Raw genomic sequence first — 19,722 nt, 5'->3', positions numbered from 1 at the left:
TGTCAAATCTTCAACTTTTCCAAAAACAATTATCACCTCCTATACACAAGATACTGAGGATACAGAGAAGAATAAGGTATACACCCTGTCCTGGAGTAGCAGTTTATATAGGGAGACCAAAAATGTAAACAGGTAATTGCAAAATAATGGTGGTGGTCATGTGCTAGTGATGTGTGCAGGGTGTTACAGGAAAATATAGAGGCTCACCTAATTTGTACATCCTTAATTGAACATTTGAGGGAAAGATGCTGCCTTCCATGAAAAGCTTATCCTCTCATCTTTCCTCCTCCTTATGCTCTCTTTCCCCTCCTTCCTATATCTTCAATCTCACTTTCCCCACTGATTCTTTCTCTTTAGTCTTTGGACAAGCACATTTTCCCCTCACCTTAAAAAACCTTTTCTACACTATTTCTCCATTACAGCACTACCCTACCTTGATTCTCTTCTCTCCCTCAAAAATCCTGAATTAGTAGTCTACATTTATATCTACTCTTCCTCAACTCCCATTCCCACCTCAGTGCACTGCAGTCATGCCTCTGACACCACTATTATACCAAAACTACTCTTGAAAAAAGTCACCAATGGCATTCTACATGTCAACACCAAGAGTCTACTTCAGTTTTCATTCTAGTAGATTTTCCTGCAGCAACTGAAATCACTGACTCCTTCTTGAAGCCCTTTTCTTCTTTGGCTCTGGTTCTGCTTGCTGCCTCTAGAGCGAATTTCTCTGCAAATGTCTTGAGTAAGGAATTTCAATGCATTTGTTTGTTTGTTTGTTTGTTTGTTTGTTTGTTTCCTGCATGGACTCTTCTTATTCTATCTTCTTTCCTTGGGTGATTTTGTCTCCCAGGACTTCAGGTACCATCTATATGTGTCAATTAGGTTCCCAGCAGGAAACAGATGGCATTCCCAAATACTGTGACTGAGGAGATTTCAATAAAGATTATTTACCAAGGTGTGGGAAGGCCCAAGGGAAACCAGCAAAGAATGGTTAGTACCCCAGACCTTATCAACCCTAGGCCTGAAGCAATAAGCAAGGGAAGCCCTTAATGGAATCTAGCAAGCTGCCTGGAGAGGGTCACTAGGCAAGAGCTGTGTCCTTTGCAAGAGGGATGCAGCTAGCCTGTGGTGACCTGAAAGGGAGAGAGCCATGGACTAAATATCCAAAACTCATTCTCTTCCTGCCCTTTAATGTTTTGCCAGTACTTCTTATTGCCTAAACCCAATTGGAAGCCAAAGTGCAATGATGGAATCAAAATAGGTAAGGATTCTAGGGCACAGAGAAGGTTGAAAAGTGTATCTGGAGGGGTAAATGGAAAATATCCAGCACAACTGCTGCATCTCTAATCTTGACTACTCTTCTGAGATCTTGCCCAATATTTCTGTTTCATCTCCAATGTATTTGTATTACACCTTGGTGTCTTAAAATCAATTTGCCCACTTATTCTGTTTTTCCTATAATTTTTCTTAGGAAAAATTGCACAGCAATTCTGTTTTCTCTCAACCAAAGACCATGGAATATCCTCGAACCTTCTTTCTCCTTTACCACCCCCATTGAGGTCTGGAGAGTACTTCTTAGAAATGTGTTTTGAACTCTGAGCTCTCCTTTCTCATTCCATTTATTTAACCAACATCCTTATACTCTCTTTTCTGGACTTCTGCAATGGTTTCCCACTAACTCTTTACAACCATTCTTTTCATTACTGTCTTATACCCTTAACATTGCTATCAGTTATCTTCCTGAAACACAGACAGGCATGGCATCCCTTTGTGTAAAACCTCTAACAGATCTTTGTTGCCTTGGCATAAAACCTTTGTACGAGACTTACAAGGCACTAGCCTATGCCTTTAGCATCATGAACTTGTTTATTCAACAAATATGTCTTGAACACTATGTGACTGTCAAGAAACTAGATGCTAGGCAAGGAATATAAAAAAATTATAGACACACTTTAGTCACTAGACTGCAGTGGGAGTGATAGATGAGTAAACAATTACTAGGAGATATTAGAGAAAAGTTAACTATTGGTACAGGTTTGGGTATGAGAAAGGCATAGGAAAGGGAATAATGTTAAAACTGAAACTTGGAAAATGAGTAGATGTTATCAGGAGTATGGGCATCTCAACAGAGGGAAATGCATGTTCCCTTGTATAACAGCATAAAAGAACAAGGCAGGTTTGGGGCAAGGCAGGTAAAGGGTACAAACATTGGCCTTCAAGAATTGGGTATTTAAAATATGTGTTTTCACTATATGAAAATTATAGGTCATTTTTTTTAATTAGAGGGAAATTTGAGAGGTGATGAAAGAGGTCTGTGTCTTGATTGGGGTTTATATATTTGTCAAAACTTATGAAACTGTACACTCAGATCTGTACTCTTTATTGTATGTATATAATGTCTCAATTTTTTTTAAAAAGGGTAACCTTGGAGTCAAAGTGGCCTGTCCCTGTCCCTTGTCAGTTTTATGATATTGAACAGGTTACTTATCTTCTCTAATTTTTCTGATTTGAAATGATAATACCTCCCCCCTAGGGCTGAAAATGACTCTTTCTGATGCTTAGCATGTAGTAGGTAATTAATAGTTGAGATCTAGCAACTTGTATGTATGTAGGGTTTATCAGGAAATAGAAGGAAGAAATGAAACCTGCAAAGTAAGCAAGAGCATCTCAAAGAGACTTACGTTTGTATTTTTAGAAAAATCACCTGTTTTCAGTGCAAAAGACAGGAGTAGAGACAGACTATGGCAGGGATTTCATTAGAGGACTAATAGCATAAAGAAAAAAAGGGCCTGGGCTTCCCTGGTGGCGCAGTGGTTGAGAGTTCGCCTGCCGATGCAAGGGACACGGGTTCGTGCCCCGGTCCGGGAGGATCCCGCATGCCGCGGAGTGGCTGGGCCTGTGAGCCATGGCCGCTGAGCCTGCGCGTCCGGAGCCTGTGCTCCGCAACGGGAGAGGCCACAACAGTGAGAGGCCCGCGTACCGCAAAAAAAAAAAAAAAAAAAGGGCCTGAATAGTGGCAGTAACATAGTTGTCAGGGTGTCAGGTAGGACATGGTGATTGACTATGAAGGAAAGGATGTGTGGTAGTGCCATTTTCCAAGAAATGAAGCACATGAAGAGGGGCATAAAAATAAGTTTAAATTTTAAAAAATTGTGTTTGAGATACCTCTATGTTTCCAGGAGGGGCATGTGTGGTACACAAGTGGATACATGGTTCTGGACCCTCGGGTTCAGACAAGAGATGTTATTATACACTGGGAAAGACTGAAATAAACATTACTCTCCAAGAAACAACCAAAATGAGATTAGTCATTTGTGGAAATGAAGAACTCCAAGATACAGTAAAACAAATAGGAATTTTGACAGCACCCGAGGAAGTTTACATCTAGGAACTTTGCCATCTGTTTTTTTTTTTTTTTTTTTGGCTTCACGGCTTGCAGGATCTGAGTTCCCCGACCAGGGACTGAACCCCGGCCCACAGCAGTGAAAGCATCGAGTGCTAACCATTGGACCGCCAGGGAATTCCCTGATCTGTCTTTAGCAGTGAAGAAAATCTGCATGGTATAAAAGGAGAGTTCATAAAAAATAGAATTCTGTCTTTTACTAATATGTATATCACTGAGATAGAAAGCTGATTCCATTAAATATTAAGATCATCCAACTAATTCTTCCACCTGAGTCCTTTTGACTTCAAAGTCGTCTAGTTTCATAAATATTAGATTAGACTGCCTTCTTGGGAAGTCTAATGTATTGCTGATGGAGGCTTGGGAAACACCCAAACGCAATAAGGTGACTAGGGTGTAACCTCTAGTTCTATATGTATGCTTCTGAAGATAGGGGGCCATGTTAGTCTAGGTTCTCTGAGAAGCAAATGCCAGACAGGATTTGACATGCAAGAGATTTATTGGGATAAACACCTGTGAGAGAAATAGTGGAGAGAGAGAGGAGGCTGGGAGAGCTGTCTGACCCCTGAGAAGGAGAAAGGGAAGGAAGGAGGAAAGATAGGAATATGTCTGCAGGGACTGTTTGGTGGAATTTCCTGTTTCTGTCATATAACTGTGTTCTTTAGGGTATTTATTAGCCCAGAGAATGTGGATTACAATTACACAGTGAGTGGGATAATTATATATTTATGATATATTTCTTATAGATATAAAAGGAAATCATTAGGTTCTTGGAAGAGACAGAAAGCGTCTATGGTCCATGTTGTGAGGTGGAAGATGGAGAGATTTTGAAAGTTATGCCTCAGTTATCCTGTGGGTGTGATTAGGCAAAACGTACAGTCCCATCTTTGAAGTCCCAAGAAAATCAGCATGTCAATCAAATGTCTACAAATCATATATGACTGACAGGAGCTTGCCACACAATTTAAAGACATTGTGTTTTCATTCATTTTACATAGTGGAATAGGTTTCAAAATTTTTTTATTTGAAAATACTTTCAAATTTGCCAAAACATTACAAAATAAAAATAGTACAAAATAAAAAGAGTGCAAAAAATGACCACATACCCTTTATCTAGATTCACCTACAGTTGATATTTTACTCCATTTGATTTATCATTTACTCTGTCATTGTTATTGATTTATTTCTTTCTGGATTATTTGGGGTAACGTATATATTTTAAAAAATATAATCTACTGTTCGTATTCCTATTTTGTGAGGTCATCCAATAATGTCCTTTATTGTACTTTTTCCCTCCAGTACAGGATTAAGTTTATGGTCAGGTGTTGTATTTAGTCATGCTTCTTTAGCCTCCTTTAAACTGGAACATGAAATACTCTTATGATAAAGAAAATCTAGTTTATTGAAGAATATAAACTTCCAAGGTGAGGACTTGGTCAATCCTGTATGTTGTTTATACACATGGCCTAGAATAGTGCCTGGCACGTGGTAGCACTCAGTAAATATCTGATGAATGAATGAATGAATGAATGAATGACATTTGTGGATGTCCACATTTTCCTAAGAGGAGCTGACATAAACGAGTTACACTGTCTTTGTATCTTAAAAGCATTTGTATTATGTTTTTAAAAGTTTTATCTTTACGAATAGTTTGTGTTGTTTTGTAAAACTAGATTTGTGTGTGTGTAGAGCTTAACTGTTCCTCAAGACATCTCTGTTACTCCTTGCTCACACTATTACCTTAAATCCCTTCTCATCCCTGTACCAACTTTTAAACATTTTAGTGTTGTTGGAAAGTGAAGTGGAAACCCAAGCTGTCCCAGAATGAGGATTGGTATCCAGTGTCCTCTGGGCCACGCAGAACATTTGTTCCCTGCATCAAGGGCTGTAATGAATCTGAATGTTCAGATATGACTAGTAGCCATCATAAAAAAATACATGCTGGCTCCTGTGTCTACATGTTGACTGACAGAATGTCCATGTGGTAGGAGGTTCACTGACATGATTACAACCATAACTCCGTGAATGGAATGCCCAGGAAAGCTGTTCATCAGTCACAGAAATGTCTACCTTGTTCCAGAGGGTCCGTTACACCATCCCACATTGTCTGAATTGCAGCCCATTTGCTGGAACCGGAGGATGGCCCAGCCTTGTGCTGGCTATGCCAAGGACCGCCTTCAAGGACTGGCCTTTGGTGAAGATTCAACTCCTAACTTCCGCAGCCTACTGCTCCACTCTTACTGTAAAACTAGGGTTGACGGGTCTTCCCTGGGGGGGCAGTGGTTGAGAATCCACCTGCCAATGCAGGGGACACGGGTTTGAGCCCTAGTCCGGGAAGATCCCACATGCTGCGGAGCAACTAAGCCCGCGTGCCCCAACTACTGAGCCTGCGCTCTAGAGCCTGCATGCCACAACTACTGAAGCCCATGCACCACAACTACTGAGCCTGCGCTCTAGAGCCCATGAGCCACAACTACTGAGCCCATGTGCCACTACTACTGAAGCCCGTGAGCCACAACTACTGAGCCTGAGCTCTAGAGCCCGCAAGCCACAACTACTGAGCCCATGTGCCACAACTACTGGGCCTGCACTCTAGAGCCCGTGAGCCACAACTACTGAAGCCCATGCACCACAAGTACTGAAGCCTGCACGCCTAGAGCCCGTGCTCCACAAGAGAAGCCATCGCGATGAGAAACCTGCACACCACAACCAAGAGTAGCCCCTGCTTGCCACAACTAGAGAAAGCCCGCATGCAGCAATGAAGACCCAACACAGCCAAAAATAAATTAATTAATTTTAAAAAAACCCAAAAAACTAGGGTCAAAATTGTCAAGTGTTGATAAGAAAATCTTTGGCTTATGGTGTAATGTAAAGGGAACAGTGGGACTCAAACTGTATACATAGTTTACTTTCATCTATGAAAAGAACAAACGTTGTAGAAAAATGACTGTAAGGAATAATGCCAACATGGTTACAGTGGTGGCTTCCAAGTGATGGGACTATGGATAATTTATAGGATCTGATCTTGTGTTGTTGGATACAAGGAGCATATGAAAGATGTACTTTTATAGCCTCACATGTAAAGGTTAAATCTGACAAAGCTGGTTGAAGTTCTAAGCCATCTCAGTTTCTTCATATGCCAAGTGGGTATAATAATGCTAGTTATAGATTCTGTGATGCTGATACACTGGATAACTATGTAATATGCTTTTATTTTCTCAAAATAAAGGATCCTATTATTATTATAATAATCTCTATACTTATCTCGGAAGGAACTCCTTCCCTTAACTCTGCTTCTATCAATCATGGAGAGAGAGAGAGAGGGTTATAAATCCTGACTGGCATCTTGCCTGCTCTTTTCAAAGTCTAACCCAGTGAGATGGCAAAAGAGAGTAATTTTTTAAATGAAGAGACTTAGAGCTAATCTCCATCTGACATGTGCTTCTAACTCTAGCTTATGCTGAAAGAAGTGCTTATTAAGGACGGCTTGATTCCTTGCCTCTCATTCCTTTTTCTCTCCAGTAGAAACCTTCTACTCCACCAGCATCGTTTCTTTCAATTCCTGAATTGATAAATGTGAGAAAACCCTCAGAACACGATGTATTCTTATAGAATGGTCTAGGGGACAAGAAGAGTGATTGACAACTGCAGAAATTACATCTGAGGTTTAGTCCTGCAGGAAAAGGGGATACAAATTGCCTGCAAATTATCCACAAGTCCCTGATGAGCCTGAGGAGAAAATTTAAGAAGCTTCAGTCTTTCTTCAGCAAACATGTTCACGTTTCCTTTTGCTATAACAAACAAACACCCAGGAGAAATTATCTCGGAAAACACTACTTTTGTTTCTTATCCTTGTCAAATGTGATAATAGGAAATGTGTAAATGTCAATTAATAGCCTTTATCATGTGCCAATAGTGTTCTGTGTATGATTCTGAATAGAAGAGGTACATGAGCTCTGATGGATGGGTTTATAATGTAAGGAAGAAATTAGGTTTTATGCTATAAAAACACATGGTGATAACTTTATAGGGTGCATATGAAATAGCCTGTAAGGATTTTCACTGCTGATCTCAATAAACATGCATCACTTAGAAGAACTAAATACAATAGAATAATGGTAACAGTAATGATGATTGATACTTAGACGTCTAAAGGAACAGGTTATACTTCTCTTCTAAGAGTACATGAAAGTATGATGTCCTAGACTTTGCACATACCTGGCTTACAATCTTGACTTCCTAAGGTACCAGCACAGTTCTACTCACAATGTGATCAACAGACCAGTGCTGATTCTCAAACTTTTTCTTACATGTCTTGATATGGTAAGTACAGAAATTGAGAATAAGCATTTAGAACTTCTTAATATCGATGTGACAGAGTAATTGTATGTCTGTTGAGTCTCATAATAACAAATTGGGGGCTTGCATGGTACTTGTTTTTGTCTTTTTAAATTTCATTTTTTAAGCAATTCAGTTTTTTACCTTATTTTACAGAAGTATTTGTCTATGACAAATTGGGGGAAAACTGGGCCCTTAACACAGATAGTCTGAGAAACACTATTCTAGAATGTTATAAAACAATTGATGATATACATAGAAACTACCTGTATATGCCTAAGGCTTCTCACCTGGAAAATGGATTTAAGGATAGCACTTACCTCTTGAAGCTGGATCTGAGAATGAAAGGGAGATAGATGTATGTAAGGTACTTAGCATGGTGCCTGCCCTTGGTAAGTATCCCCACAACATTGGTTCTTAGAGTTATCCAATAAGTAAGACTTGCAGAGGGGCCATTCTGAATTATATGCACGTGGGACACAGCTTTTGTTTGTAACAGGTCGTTGGTGAATAACTCCTTCAACATGTAACCTCCCTCTGGAATTGGGCCACTTCGTTTGACAGACTAGGTTCTGTCGATGGTTCATTCACCATTGATTTGCACGAAGCAACCAACATTTAATTTTTGGTCTCAGGACTATTCAGTGTTAACTGCTCCACCATCATGGTGTGGAATGTCTTTCTGTATGTTTCCTTTGGTTTTCCTCCATTCATTAAGTTCAGTGATTGCTGTGACCCTCAATAACTGAATTATTCTGATCTTTATTTTTTACTAAGCACCTGTATTATTTGGGGACTAGGATAAAATGACTTGTCACTCATAGGTGGAAAGTATGGAGACGTAAACTTGTTTCAAAAGACGCATCACTTTAGGTGGTAGTTCATAGGGCAAAGAAAAACATATGCAGTCCCTTCTGGTGAAAGAGGCCAAATGAGCTTTTAAAAGTGTGTTTTGGCTAAATGTCAGAATCGAAGGTCACTGCCTCTTCAACAGGCATTCGTTGTGACCAAAGAAAGCTACCTATTTCAAAGCATAAATGATTAATTGAGGATAATTCAACCAAAGAGGTTTTCCTTTTTGAATTACAGTACAATATGATGGAGAAAATGAGGTTTTATAGTTGGACTAACTTGGGTCCAAATCATGGTTTTGCAATTTAGCTGGACCCATCAGGCAAGTCCTTTACTCTCTTTGACCCTCAGTTTCCTAATCTATAGATCAGGGGCTAATGGGACAGTGTTTGAGCATAATAGGTGCTTAAATAATATTAAGTCCCTTCTTTAGTTAGTTAGTAAACTTCAATTATTATTCTTTAAAATAATCAATGAGATGATTTTAACAAGATTCCATGAGTAGAATCAGGTTTTAAAATATAATAAAGATAATATGTCTGTATTTACTTTTAAAACCATGCATTGGATTTGGCAGGTTCAACAACAGACTGTTTACAAATGTAACTGACTCTTTCCAAGGTGAAGCATCTTCACCTCCTTTGCAGTCTGCCTAGAACTCTTTGCTCTAGCCAGAATAACTTTCCCATGCGCGTGACTTGGCTCATTCTTATTTTTAGTCCATTGTGTTTAGCACTCTTCTTGAAATGACCTTCTGTCACCTCCCTGGAAAACACCACACTCCTTTAAAATCGTTCATTATTCACGTGGTCCTGAATTGGCAGAAAGATATCTGGTCAAGCTATTCATTCTGGACCATCTTCCAGGGAGCTGCACTAGTCCCCATTTTGACATATTTTCTTGCTAAGATTTCCTACACTTTTTTCGTATTTATGGATTCTTTCTCCCTATCAGAACTATAAAGTTCCACTTCTTGGGGTTACACTGAGGACATTCAGGATCAGAGAGGCTGTCACTTGCTCAAGGCTACACAATTTATGGCTGATTTTAAACAGGTAGCCAGTTCTTTGGGTTTTTCCTTTGGTACTGTTTTCATTTCACGACCCTACTTCACTTAGTAGAAAGTGGTCGGTATTACCGACAGACCGACTGAGAAACAGTGGGGGAACTCCAGGCACAGAGAGACAGACAGCTCTAGAAGGAGTAAGAGCGGATGAGGGGCACAGAGTGGGGTTCAAGAGAGGGAGAAAGCATGCCTCAAAGAAATAATTGGCTTACACCAAGCATTTCACATTCAAGGGAAATAAGAAACACCTAAACAGCAATACCACCACCACATTTTTGCTTCGCTTCTATTTTGTGCCTAATAAGCAACACAATTGTCACTGCCAATGAAAACAGCAACATCACCGTGCTTTTCCCCTGGCGCTAACTCTAAACAATCTACTGGATTTGGGTCAAAATTGTAAACTGCCGGCATGTTAAAAATAAAAGCAGAAAAACAAACCTGGCCTTTTCCTTTAGGGTTGTGAGGGTGAATGCAGGACAAGAGCCAGAGAAAAGAGTTACTATAAAAAATAACCAGTGCAGACATCCTTGAACTGATGTTTTCTATAAAAATCTGTTGGCTGTGAATTGAGAAGAGTGAAGTCGGGAAGGAGAAAGGAATGGGGAATCAAGTGGTGTCTGCTTATCGTCAGCTAGCTTTCATGTAAGAGTCATGGCAGGGTCAGCAACAAACTAGCCAGGTGGCAACTCCAGGCCATGCTGCCATAAATAAATAGTTATGTACTAATGTCACACAACCAGAGCTAGATGCAAAGCATATGGGAAGAAAACATTCTGATGTAAATATTCAAAGGAATCTATGGTTGCTGAATTCAGGATCCATGTTGATACTGGACTTGGAGACGCCTGGGAAAATAAAGCGGTGAAGCTTTTTTAAAACATGGACTAAAAGATTCTTTGAAATATAGATTGTTTCCTTTCAAAAAAATTCTTAACCTTTGGCCTAAGAGAGTGTGACTTTTTTGTGTGTAGTAATTAAGCATTACTGAGAGTTGGCAAGAGCACAGACCCTGGAACCAAATTTCAGGAGTTTAAACTTTACCCCTGCTGCTTACTTGTTCTCATCACCGCTGAAGAGTTACTTAAACTTTTCATGCCTCAGTTTATTCACCCTGCACAAAAAGGAGGAGGACGAGGAGGATGGCAATAGTACCCACCTCTTAGAAAATTATACAGATCAAATAAGTCAATGTGTAGGGAGCAAACAACACCTGGTAAATGCCCTGACCTATCACTATCAAGTAGTCTTATACAGGCTCTTTATCTTCCACAGACTATCTGGTGGAAGCTAAGCTAAGGAATCCATCCCTTGTACTCTCCTATTTAATCTTACGAATAACCCCATGAATTAAAAATCAATTTTACAGACAAAGGAACTGAGGTTTAGACGGATTAAGAAATTTATCCAAGGAGGCATATCTAAGCTAAACTTCTAACCCAGGCCTTATTCCAGATTAAAAAAAAAAATTAACCATTTTCACGTTATTTAAAATTGAAACACTTTTTCTTTCATTTGCTTAAAATGTTAAAATTTGAAAAGAAACATGACACATGGCCTTTTAAGAACCAAATAGATTTTTTAAAAGGATTAAAGGAGCCACTGATGTCCTAATCAATGGCCTCGGGATAGCTGAGATCCACTCACAACACATACACAAAACAGATAAATTCGTTCACTGACTTATTTCTCCAAACATTTATTGAATGCCTACTATTTTCTGAGAGCTGGGGATTCACAGATGAATAAGTAATGATTTCAGTTCTTGAGCACCTGTGAGGAGTGAGAGTGATATTCTTTACTGCACGCTGTTTGATGATGTGGGTTTTGTTTTCTAGCCTGTTTCGCAACAGGGCCAAAACCGTGTTCCTCGCCAGCTGCAGAAATTGTCAGACTTCCCTCAACACAAGCCAAGCTGTACGTCTACAGCGATTCTAGTGGGTTTTGGGTTTTACAGCTCCTCCGCTGACGCTCCCAGGGCGCAGGGAGCCTTGAACCGAGAGAAGGCGTATTTCTTTGTAGGCCAGTCTCCGATTGGAGCTGCGGTAAAACGGGCGCGATTGGAAGCGTGTTCAAATCGCGCGCCCTGGCAGTGGTTTTCTCGGGCTCAGGCTTAATGATCACGGTTACACGTGGGCCCTGCTGCCTTGTCGATGCGCCAGGACTTCCTGGCTTCTGGCAACAGGGAAGGCATGACCGCCAAGAGCATCCCACGTTAATCCCAGGTGGGTCCTGCCCAAGGACCTGCCAGTAGAATTTAGGCGGCACCTCTGCCTGTGGCCGTTACTTCCTGGTTGGCTTGCCCTTAAGTGACATGGCGGCAGGTTGCCTTCGGCCGGGCCCTCTGCGGCTGCTCAGAAAGCCAAGGAAGGGCAGTCGGTCTACAGCCCGCCTCCCGCCGCGGAGCTGCAGGCTGAAGCCCAGGCTTGTGCAGCCAGGGGTGCGGGAGGGAGAGGGGTAGGGGCAAGCCCAGAAAGTCGGGAACACAACGCTGTGCCGCATTGTGCCCACCCCTCGTCTCCCGACACGAAGGCTGCTCAAGCCCAGGGTGTTTTTTTCCTTTTCACTGCCACCTCCCACTCCCTGGCCCAACATGATACTGACTAAAGCCCAATACGACGAGATAGCCCAGTGCCTAGTGTCTGTGCCGCCTACCAGGCAGAGCCTGAGGAAGCTGAAGCAGAGGTTCCCCAGGTAAGTGCCCATCTCCCCCCTCAAAGAGACCTTTGCCTGCAGTAGCTGTGCCTGGCAGCAAAGCCAGCGCTTAGAAACCACGTGTCACACATGACTGGGGAGGAACATGAGTGTCAGGTGTTAGCAGAGCAGGAATGGTGAAAAAGGTTTCTTCTTTGACCTGCTTTTCTCAGGAGAGTCTTAATGGATGAATCCCTTCAAGTCAACAAATGTTTATTGAAAACTTGGTTTTTGCTAGGTGATGGGTGCATATAAGTAGGTGCTGCATAAATGTCTAGGGGTTGACAGATACTAGGAATGAATGATGGGTAGCAGGGCCCTCTCAAAGTGGAAATATGAATTGTAGATTCAAAAGGTGGAAATGGAGGACCCTTTTCAGTTGGCCTCTGGAAACAAACAAGGGAGTACAGGCCTAAAGGGGCCTCTTGTAGTTTATTATGGCTCTCTACTGCAAAGAAGTGACCGCAAGTGTTCTCAAGCCAGCAGAGAGACTGGTACCCTACGGATTCCACTGTTGGGTCAAGATTGGTCATTTGAACAGCCATACCAGGTATATTTCATACTTCCCTCCTCCCCAAGCATGTCTTTTTTTTTTTTTTTTTAGTGATTTTTAGGATTCTCCAACTTTCTAAGAAGGGACTTTAGCAACTATATGCTATAGATTGCCTCATTTTAAAGATGTGCAAACTGAGGCCCTGGCATTACACAAAGAACCAGTCCAGAACAACCAGGTTATTGTATTTGTGCCATGTTAAAAGTATAGAATGTTTGTTTACCTTTCTTCTATTTCAAAACCAAATCCAAACTTATACCATTTTACTTTGTGGCACTGAGCACCATTAGCTTCCTTGTCTTTGACATCATCATGGAAGTGTTTTCTTGAGGAAAGAGAGATTATTGGATAATTGGTATTAGTAAAGTACAAAGTGAAGGTCTTTTATGATCTCAGTTTTTTTTGAAGGACTCAGTTTTCCTAATCTGTAAAATGAAGGGATCTCTTTTTAATATTATCCAGATTTAATTTAAACCTTTATAGTCTAAGATTTTTATCAGACTTGCTAACAAGGAACAAAATTGACAAATTGGAATTTAATTTTCTGTCATTAACTCTTTGCCAACTCTGCCAATGAACAGTGAAGGGTGAAGGCTGGTCAGCTAAGGGGTTAGGTAGATTTTTCTGGGCAATTTTAAGATACAGCATACATTTAGATAATTCTGCTCTTGTTACGTACTTATATTAGCACTGTATTTTCCCTTCTCTTTCTTTTCCTTTCCCTCTTCTCTTTCTCTCTCCCTCATTTTTTTTCTTTCATTCTTTTCCATAGCAAATACCTTGTCCTCTCCGTTAGAGGTAACCTCCTTTTACTGTTATTAAGGACTTATGAAGTACACGTAAGAAAGACTCCATTCGTTTGGGGCACCATGCTGTCTTGCTTATTCTCGTATGCCCTTTTTTCTCTTATTCATAATATGGCCAAATATTTTTTGCTTCTCCCAAATACCATTCAGGGTATAACTAACTCTTCTTTTACCAGAAACTTTATTGACAGAGCCTGCACTACCAGTCTGCAGAAGGAATTAAAGAGCTATTTAGCAGCATCGGTAGGAATTCCATAAAGAGTGTGATTTGGGAGTTGGCCTTACAGTTTGCATCATAGCACTGTTTTACTTTAGATGTTTCTTGCAATGGACTTGAACAACCTTTAGATTTGATCGTTCATTTTGCCAGAGAATTGGTGAAGTAAGGACCTCAGAGATAATTTCTGGTGGCTCAAAGAGGTTAAGTGACTTGTCAAAAAGCCTAGAGTTATTGAATGGCTTAACAGTGTTTAGAATACAGGTTTCATGACTTTCAGTTCAGAGTTCTATACTAAGCTGCCTTAATTAGTTTTAATATTAATAATAATAACAGCAGCAATTTTTTTTGTGTGATGTTCACCTAGATTGAATTCTAAAAATAAAGTACTGAAATGCCTTTAAAAGTTGCTAAAATTTTTTATTTTCCTGATTTTGAAAGTAGTACATGCTCAGTAAAGAAAATAAAAATTATTCATAATCCTATAGCTCTGAAAATTTCTGTTAACATATTTTAAAAATATTTCTAGCCTTTTTTTTTCAGTGTGGTACTTTCTCTGCTAATGTAGTTTACAGATCTTGCTTTTCTCACTTAACATATAGTGAGCATTACTCACCTTTAAAAATTCCTTATAATTTGTTTCAAATACTAATAATATCACATTCTAGATGTACCATCCAGTTCCATATTGCTGGACATCAAGAGTTTTGTTTTTCTAATTTTCTATTTCTGTACATATATTATGCCAAGTTTGCTTATTTTCTTACTTTAGAATCTTAGAAATTGGGAATGACCATATCAGCAGGTTTCAAACTTTTTGGTCTCCAGATCTCCTTACACTCTAAAAAAGTATTGAGGACCCCAGAAAACTTTTGTTTATATGGGTTATGTCTGTTGATGTTTATTAAAATATAAATTAAAACAGAAATTTTAAAAATTGCTTATTTATTTAAAAATAACAATAATAAACCTATTAAATTTAACCAATTTTAAAGGTTAATAACCATCATTTCAAAAAGCTAGTGAGAAAAATGGCCTTGTTTTACACTTTTGCAAAATCTCTTTAATATCTGCCTTAATAGAAGGAAGACATATCTGCTTCTGCAATCAACATGTTGTGATATGCTGTTTTGATTAAAGAACATGAAGAAATTATGGCCTCAGACAAATATGTAGTTGGAAAAGGGAAGAGTAATTTAATAGACTTTTCAGATAACTGTGGATATTTTTGTTACTACGTAGTACCCAGCAAGTAGTATTTTCTTAAAAGTTAATTGCAATGTGGAATGTGAAACCGTATTATAGAACTTTTTGGCCAGTCTTGAACTTTGAGTGGATCTTTTACCCATATATGATTTTTATCATCATGCATTGTTCATTTGCAAAATGTTGGTTGTGAGTTATGCAAGTCTTCTAAATGTTGTCACCTTTTATTATACAGCACCAAAAAAATCACATTTGTTAGTATCCCCACTGATCTCATCAGAAAGTCTGTAAGATGTGAAGCTGTCACATTTACGGTGATGGATACAGAGTTTTCCAATATTTGATTTTCCCTTGAAAGCTCAAATTTTTCCATTGGCAACAAATACTATCAGTTGTTTCCCTTGAAGTGACAGGCTCATGTTGTTTATTTTTGAGAAAATGTCTGCCAGATATCCAAATCTGAATAATCATACTTTGTTCATCATTCATCCAAGTAAAAATGGTGTTTCATGGAAAAGGCATCTAGTTCAGCTCTCAAACAATCATACAAGTGCTTTCCCTTGAGACAGTCATAATACTTCGATATGCAGTAGACGTGCTTTGCATTTACTTCTTATTTTGTTATACAGAATGTTAGAAGAATGTGTATCAGGGGTTGAGATTTAATAAAATTAATAGGTGAATCTTAAGATATTCTTATGTGAAACTGGCTTTCTTTCTTCCTGCAAGTGTGTGACTCCTAGGACGGTTGTGCCAGGTCTTGATTTGTGCTCAGGAGCTGGCAGTTTTGCCCACTGTTGTTTTTGCACCATCAGTGCAAATGTCACACAGAGGAAAAGGCAAATCATGTCTTACTGTTTCTATAAAAATAGCTTTGACCTTGTAGACTTCTGAGAGAGTCTCAGGGACTCCAAGGGTCCATTGGCCACACTTTAATAACAACTAGCTATTTCAAACCAAAGGATATTTCTGTTTTGAAGGATTTTGAAGTGTATTGACAAATTACTATCAAAAAGATTGTATTAATCCAATTACCAACAGCACATGGCAGTATTTGTTTCTGCAACTTTTGTCAGTGTTGAAGAGAGTCATCATTTAGTCTTTAATATGATGGATCAAGAATGACATTTCATAATTTACATTTTTTGACTATAATGCATTGTATATTTTCCACATTGTTTATTAACCATTTAATTTTCTTCCTCTTGAATTACTTGCCTGGTGTCCTTTGCCTAATTGTCTATCAGTGTGTTTGCTCTTACTGTTTATTGATTTGTTATTGTTTATTGGTCTGCATATCTTAAGGATGTTGATGCTTTACATGTCATATTTTTGTTGCAGACATTTTCCCAGTTGTGCTTTTAAATATTGTTATTTTTTTTATATTCTTAACTTTAAGCTTATGCTTTTTTTGTCCTTTCATGTCCTAAGATATGAAAAATAAATCTTCCCCCTAAATTTTCTCCTAGGTGCTTTATGGCTTTCTTTCTTATTTTTAATTCCATAATCTTTCTAGCTGCAGTTTATTTTAGTATATGCTCAAAGGTGAATATATAGCTTCATTTTTCTGAAGCTTAACTTTTATTTTATACTGTGGTTTCTACTTACTAGCCTTGTTTCTCCATGGCCTATTTGTTTTCACTGAAATTACAAATTTTTGTTTTTCCATGTCACTACATTGAACTTGGGCCATCACCTTAGCCACTCTGGTCTCACAATCCTCCCACTTAAAATGAAGGAGTAGAATTTTGTGATGTCTAATATTTTACAACTCCTAAACTCACCCTTATTCTATTCTATTCTATTCTATTTTGCAGTTTTACATTAAATGGACCCTTTGACCCCCCAAAACGTAGGAATACTGTATCTAAGTACTTGCTGAGGATATAGTCATTGATTTGCATCTCCCAGCTTATTCCTGGACTTCCTTATTCAAGTAGAAGCCCCCAGCCCATTCAGCTGCTACTTATCAGGTCGTATTTTACACTGTATTTTCCTGCCCAAACACTACATATATATCTGATTATATATCATTCTTTATTTATATATATAAATATTAAAGATGTATAAATATATATATATCTTATTTTGAAATTTTCAACTTACAGAAAAGTTGCAGAAATGTTAACCATATATCCTTCACTCAGGTTCCCCTAATGTTAACATCTTACATAACCAACATACAATTGTCAAAACCAGGAAATTGATTTTAATGCAATATAGCCAAATAATTTACAGACCTGTTTTGAACTTTGCTAGTTTTTTGTTGTTGTTGTTATTGTTCTGTTTTGTTTGTTTGTTTTTTGACTGTCTCTTTTCTATTTCAGGATCACACATTAGATTAGTTGTCATGTCTTCTTTTTGGTCTCCTCCAGGCTATGACTATTCCTTAATATTTTTTTGTCTTCTATGAACTTGACATTTTTGAAGGGTACTGGTCAGTTATTTTGTTGAATGTCCCTAAGTTTGTGCTTAATGTTTTCTCATGATCAGAGGAGGGTAAACATTTTTGGCATAAATACCCCAGAAGTGATGTTGTGCCTTTCTCAGGGCATCATATCAAGGGGGATCTGACTTTGTATGTCTTACTACTGCTGAGGTTAACGTTATTCACTTGGTTAAGGGGTGGTGTCTGCCAAGTTTCTCCACTGTAAAGTTCGCTTTCCAATAATTGCCTTGTGGGGATATCCTTTGAGACTCTGCAAATATCCAGTTTCTCACCTCACGCTTTTTCACTCTGATTTTAGCATCCATCAATGGTTCTTGCATGAAATAGTTACTGTGGGGATTGCCTATCAGTGATTTTCTTTTTTTTTATTTTCTTTTTAAAATAAATTTATTTATTTACTTTTTGCTGCATTGGGTCTTTGTTGCTGCGTGCAGGCTTTTCTCTAGTTGTGGCGAGCGGGGGCTACTCTTTGTTGTGGTGCGCGGGCTTCTTATTGCAGTGGCTTCTCTTGTTGCGGAGCCTGGACCCTAGGCATGAGAGCTTCAGTAGTTGTGGCTTGAGGGCTCTAGAGCACAGGCTCAGTAGTTGTGGCTCACGGGCTTAGTTGCTCCGCAGCATGTGGGATCTTCCCGGACCAGGGCTCGAACCCGTGTCCACTGGCAGGTGGATTCTTAACCACTGCGCCACCAGGGAAGCCCTTATCGGTGATTTTCTATTACTCTCACTGGAGTACCCTGTCAACTAGTATCATCCTCTACCACCATTTTATGTGAAACAATCCATCCTACAGTCAGCCCATGATTTTCACTGGTCCTTGCAGTTTATTCACCTCTTACAGCATTTGGTCTGTAATAACTCACCCTGTGCTCACTATGTTTGTGACACTATTTGGATAATTTTTAGAAAACAGAAAGGATAATGTAGTAATTAATTTTGAATAACTTGTAGTCTGAGGAAAGAGTTTAAGACACATCTAATAGCTATAAATTATTAGAATCATAGAATGTTAGAAACCGCAGGATTTGTTGTACAGTTAGTTCACATATGGTTAGTCAAAACGGATTCTTAGAGGAGATATAACTTTGTTGGAAATTCTTTTGTTGGTAAATAACCCTTTGGCACAATTTAATTTTTCCAAGTTCCTTTGCTGTGCATTAGTTATTTGGTTGCTATCTATGCCTATATTAATGAGTCATAAGTCAAACTCTTGATAACATAAATCTCTAAGCAAATAAGTGTCTTTACCTTGTTCCTGTATCTTTTTTCTCTTAGGAATCCTTGCATAGGTTTTTCTAATGGTGACTTCCACATTTCTAAGCTTTTTTTTTTTTTTTTTTGTCTTGGATGCAACATTTACAATATAGGCAACCATTCACTATTATGAGGCTGTTCCTAGAGAAATCTCAAAAGAAGTAGTTAAAAACTTGTTTGGGGCTTCCCTGGTGGCGCAGTGGTTGAGAGTCCGCCTGCCGATGCAGGGGACACGGGTTCGTGCCCCGGTCCGGGAAGATCCCACATGCCGTGGGGCGGCTGGGCCCCTGAGCCATGGCCGCTGAGCCTGCGCGTCCAGAGCTTGTTGCTCCGCAACGGGAGAGGCCATAGCAGTGAGAGGCCTGTGTACCACAAAAAAAAAAAAAAACTCGTTTGGCTGGCCTCCCTGTGCTTAAACTGATATACACTTGGCTCATTTTCTTGAGGTCTTCACCTGACTCTGAGAACTGGAGTTAAGGCTGGCTCTGCTGTGTATTTGCCAGTATTGAACTTAGTAGTTCTTGGCAGTGGACCTAGGGCTCTAGTCTGGTTAGGAGTGGAGTAGTGAAGGGACCTGCTTGGGACAAGCACAACAATTTTCCTTAGCTTTTGCATTTAAGGTGGCCTAGCTTCATTTGGTGCTACCACTGGTTACAGTTGTCCTTTTTTGAAACCCCCCCACCCCCCTCCAGATCCATTTTAACCTGTCCCCATTTCCCATAGGAAATCTTGTATTTCATTGTTTCTGCTTCCTTAACCATTTGTTCTTGGGAAATGACTTGGCTCTGCCTCTTTTTATCTGAGTCATAGTTGCCTCATCTGTAAAAGGAGGGATGAAGCTCCACAGCTAGTAAGTAGGAGAAACAGGATTCAAACCCAGGCAGAGT

At 39.3% G+C, this 19,722-nt stretch overlaps 1 protein-coding gene across 3 annotated transcripts in view; it reads left to right on the top strand.

The window, feature by feature from the left end:
* Positions 1 to 12,049: 12,049 nt before the first annotated feature.
* CDIN1 (CDAN1 interacting nuclease 1) overlaps positions 12,050 to 19,722 on the top strand; it is a 218,727-nt gene continuing 211,054 nt past the window's right edge. For all 3 annotated transcript variants that reach the window (XM_082618124.1, XM_082618125.1, XM_082618126.1), the window contains exon 1: positions 12,050 to 12,353. In XM_082618124.1, the coding sequence (XP_082474250.1) occupies positions 12,253 to 12,353 (101 nt within the window). In that variant the 5' untranslated portion in view covers positions 12,050 to 12,252. The remainder of the gene's footprint in view (positions 12,354 to 19,722) is intronic.

Source organism: Mesoplodon mirus (assembly GCF_964341445.2).
Source record: "Mesoplodon mirus genome assembly, chromosome: 4".
Lineage (NCBI taxonomy): Eukaryota > Metazoa > Chordata > Mammalia > Artiodactyla > Ziphiidae > Mesoplodon > Mesoplodon mirus.
This window is presented reverse-complemented; position numbering and strand designations above follow the sequence as displayed.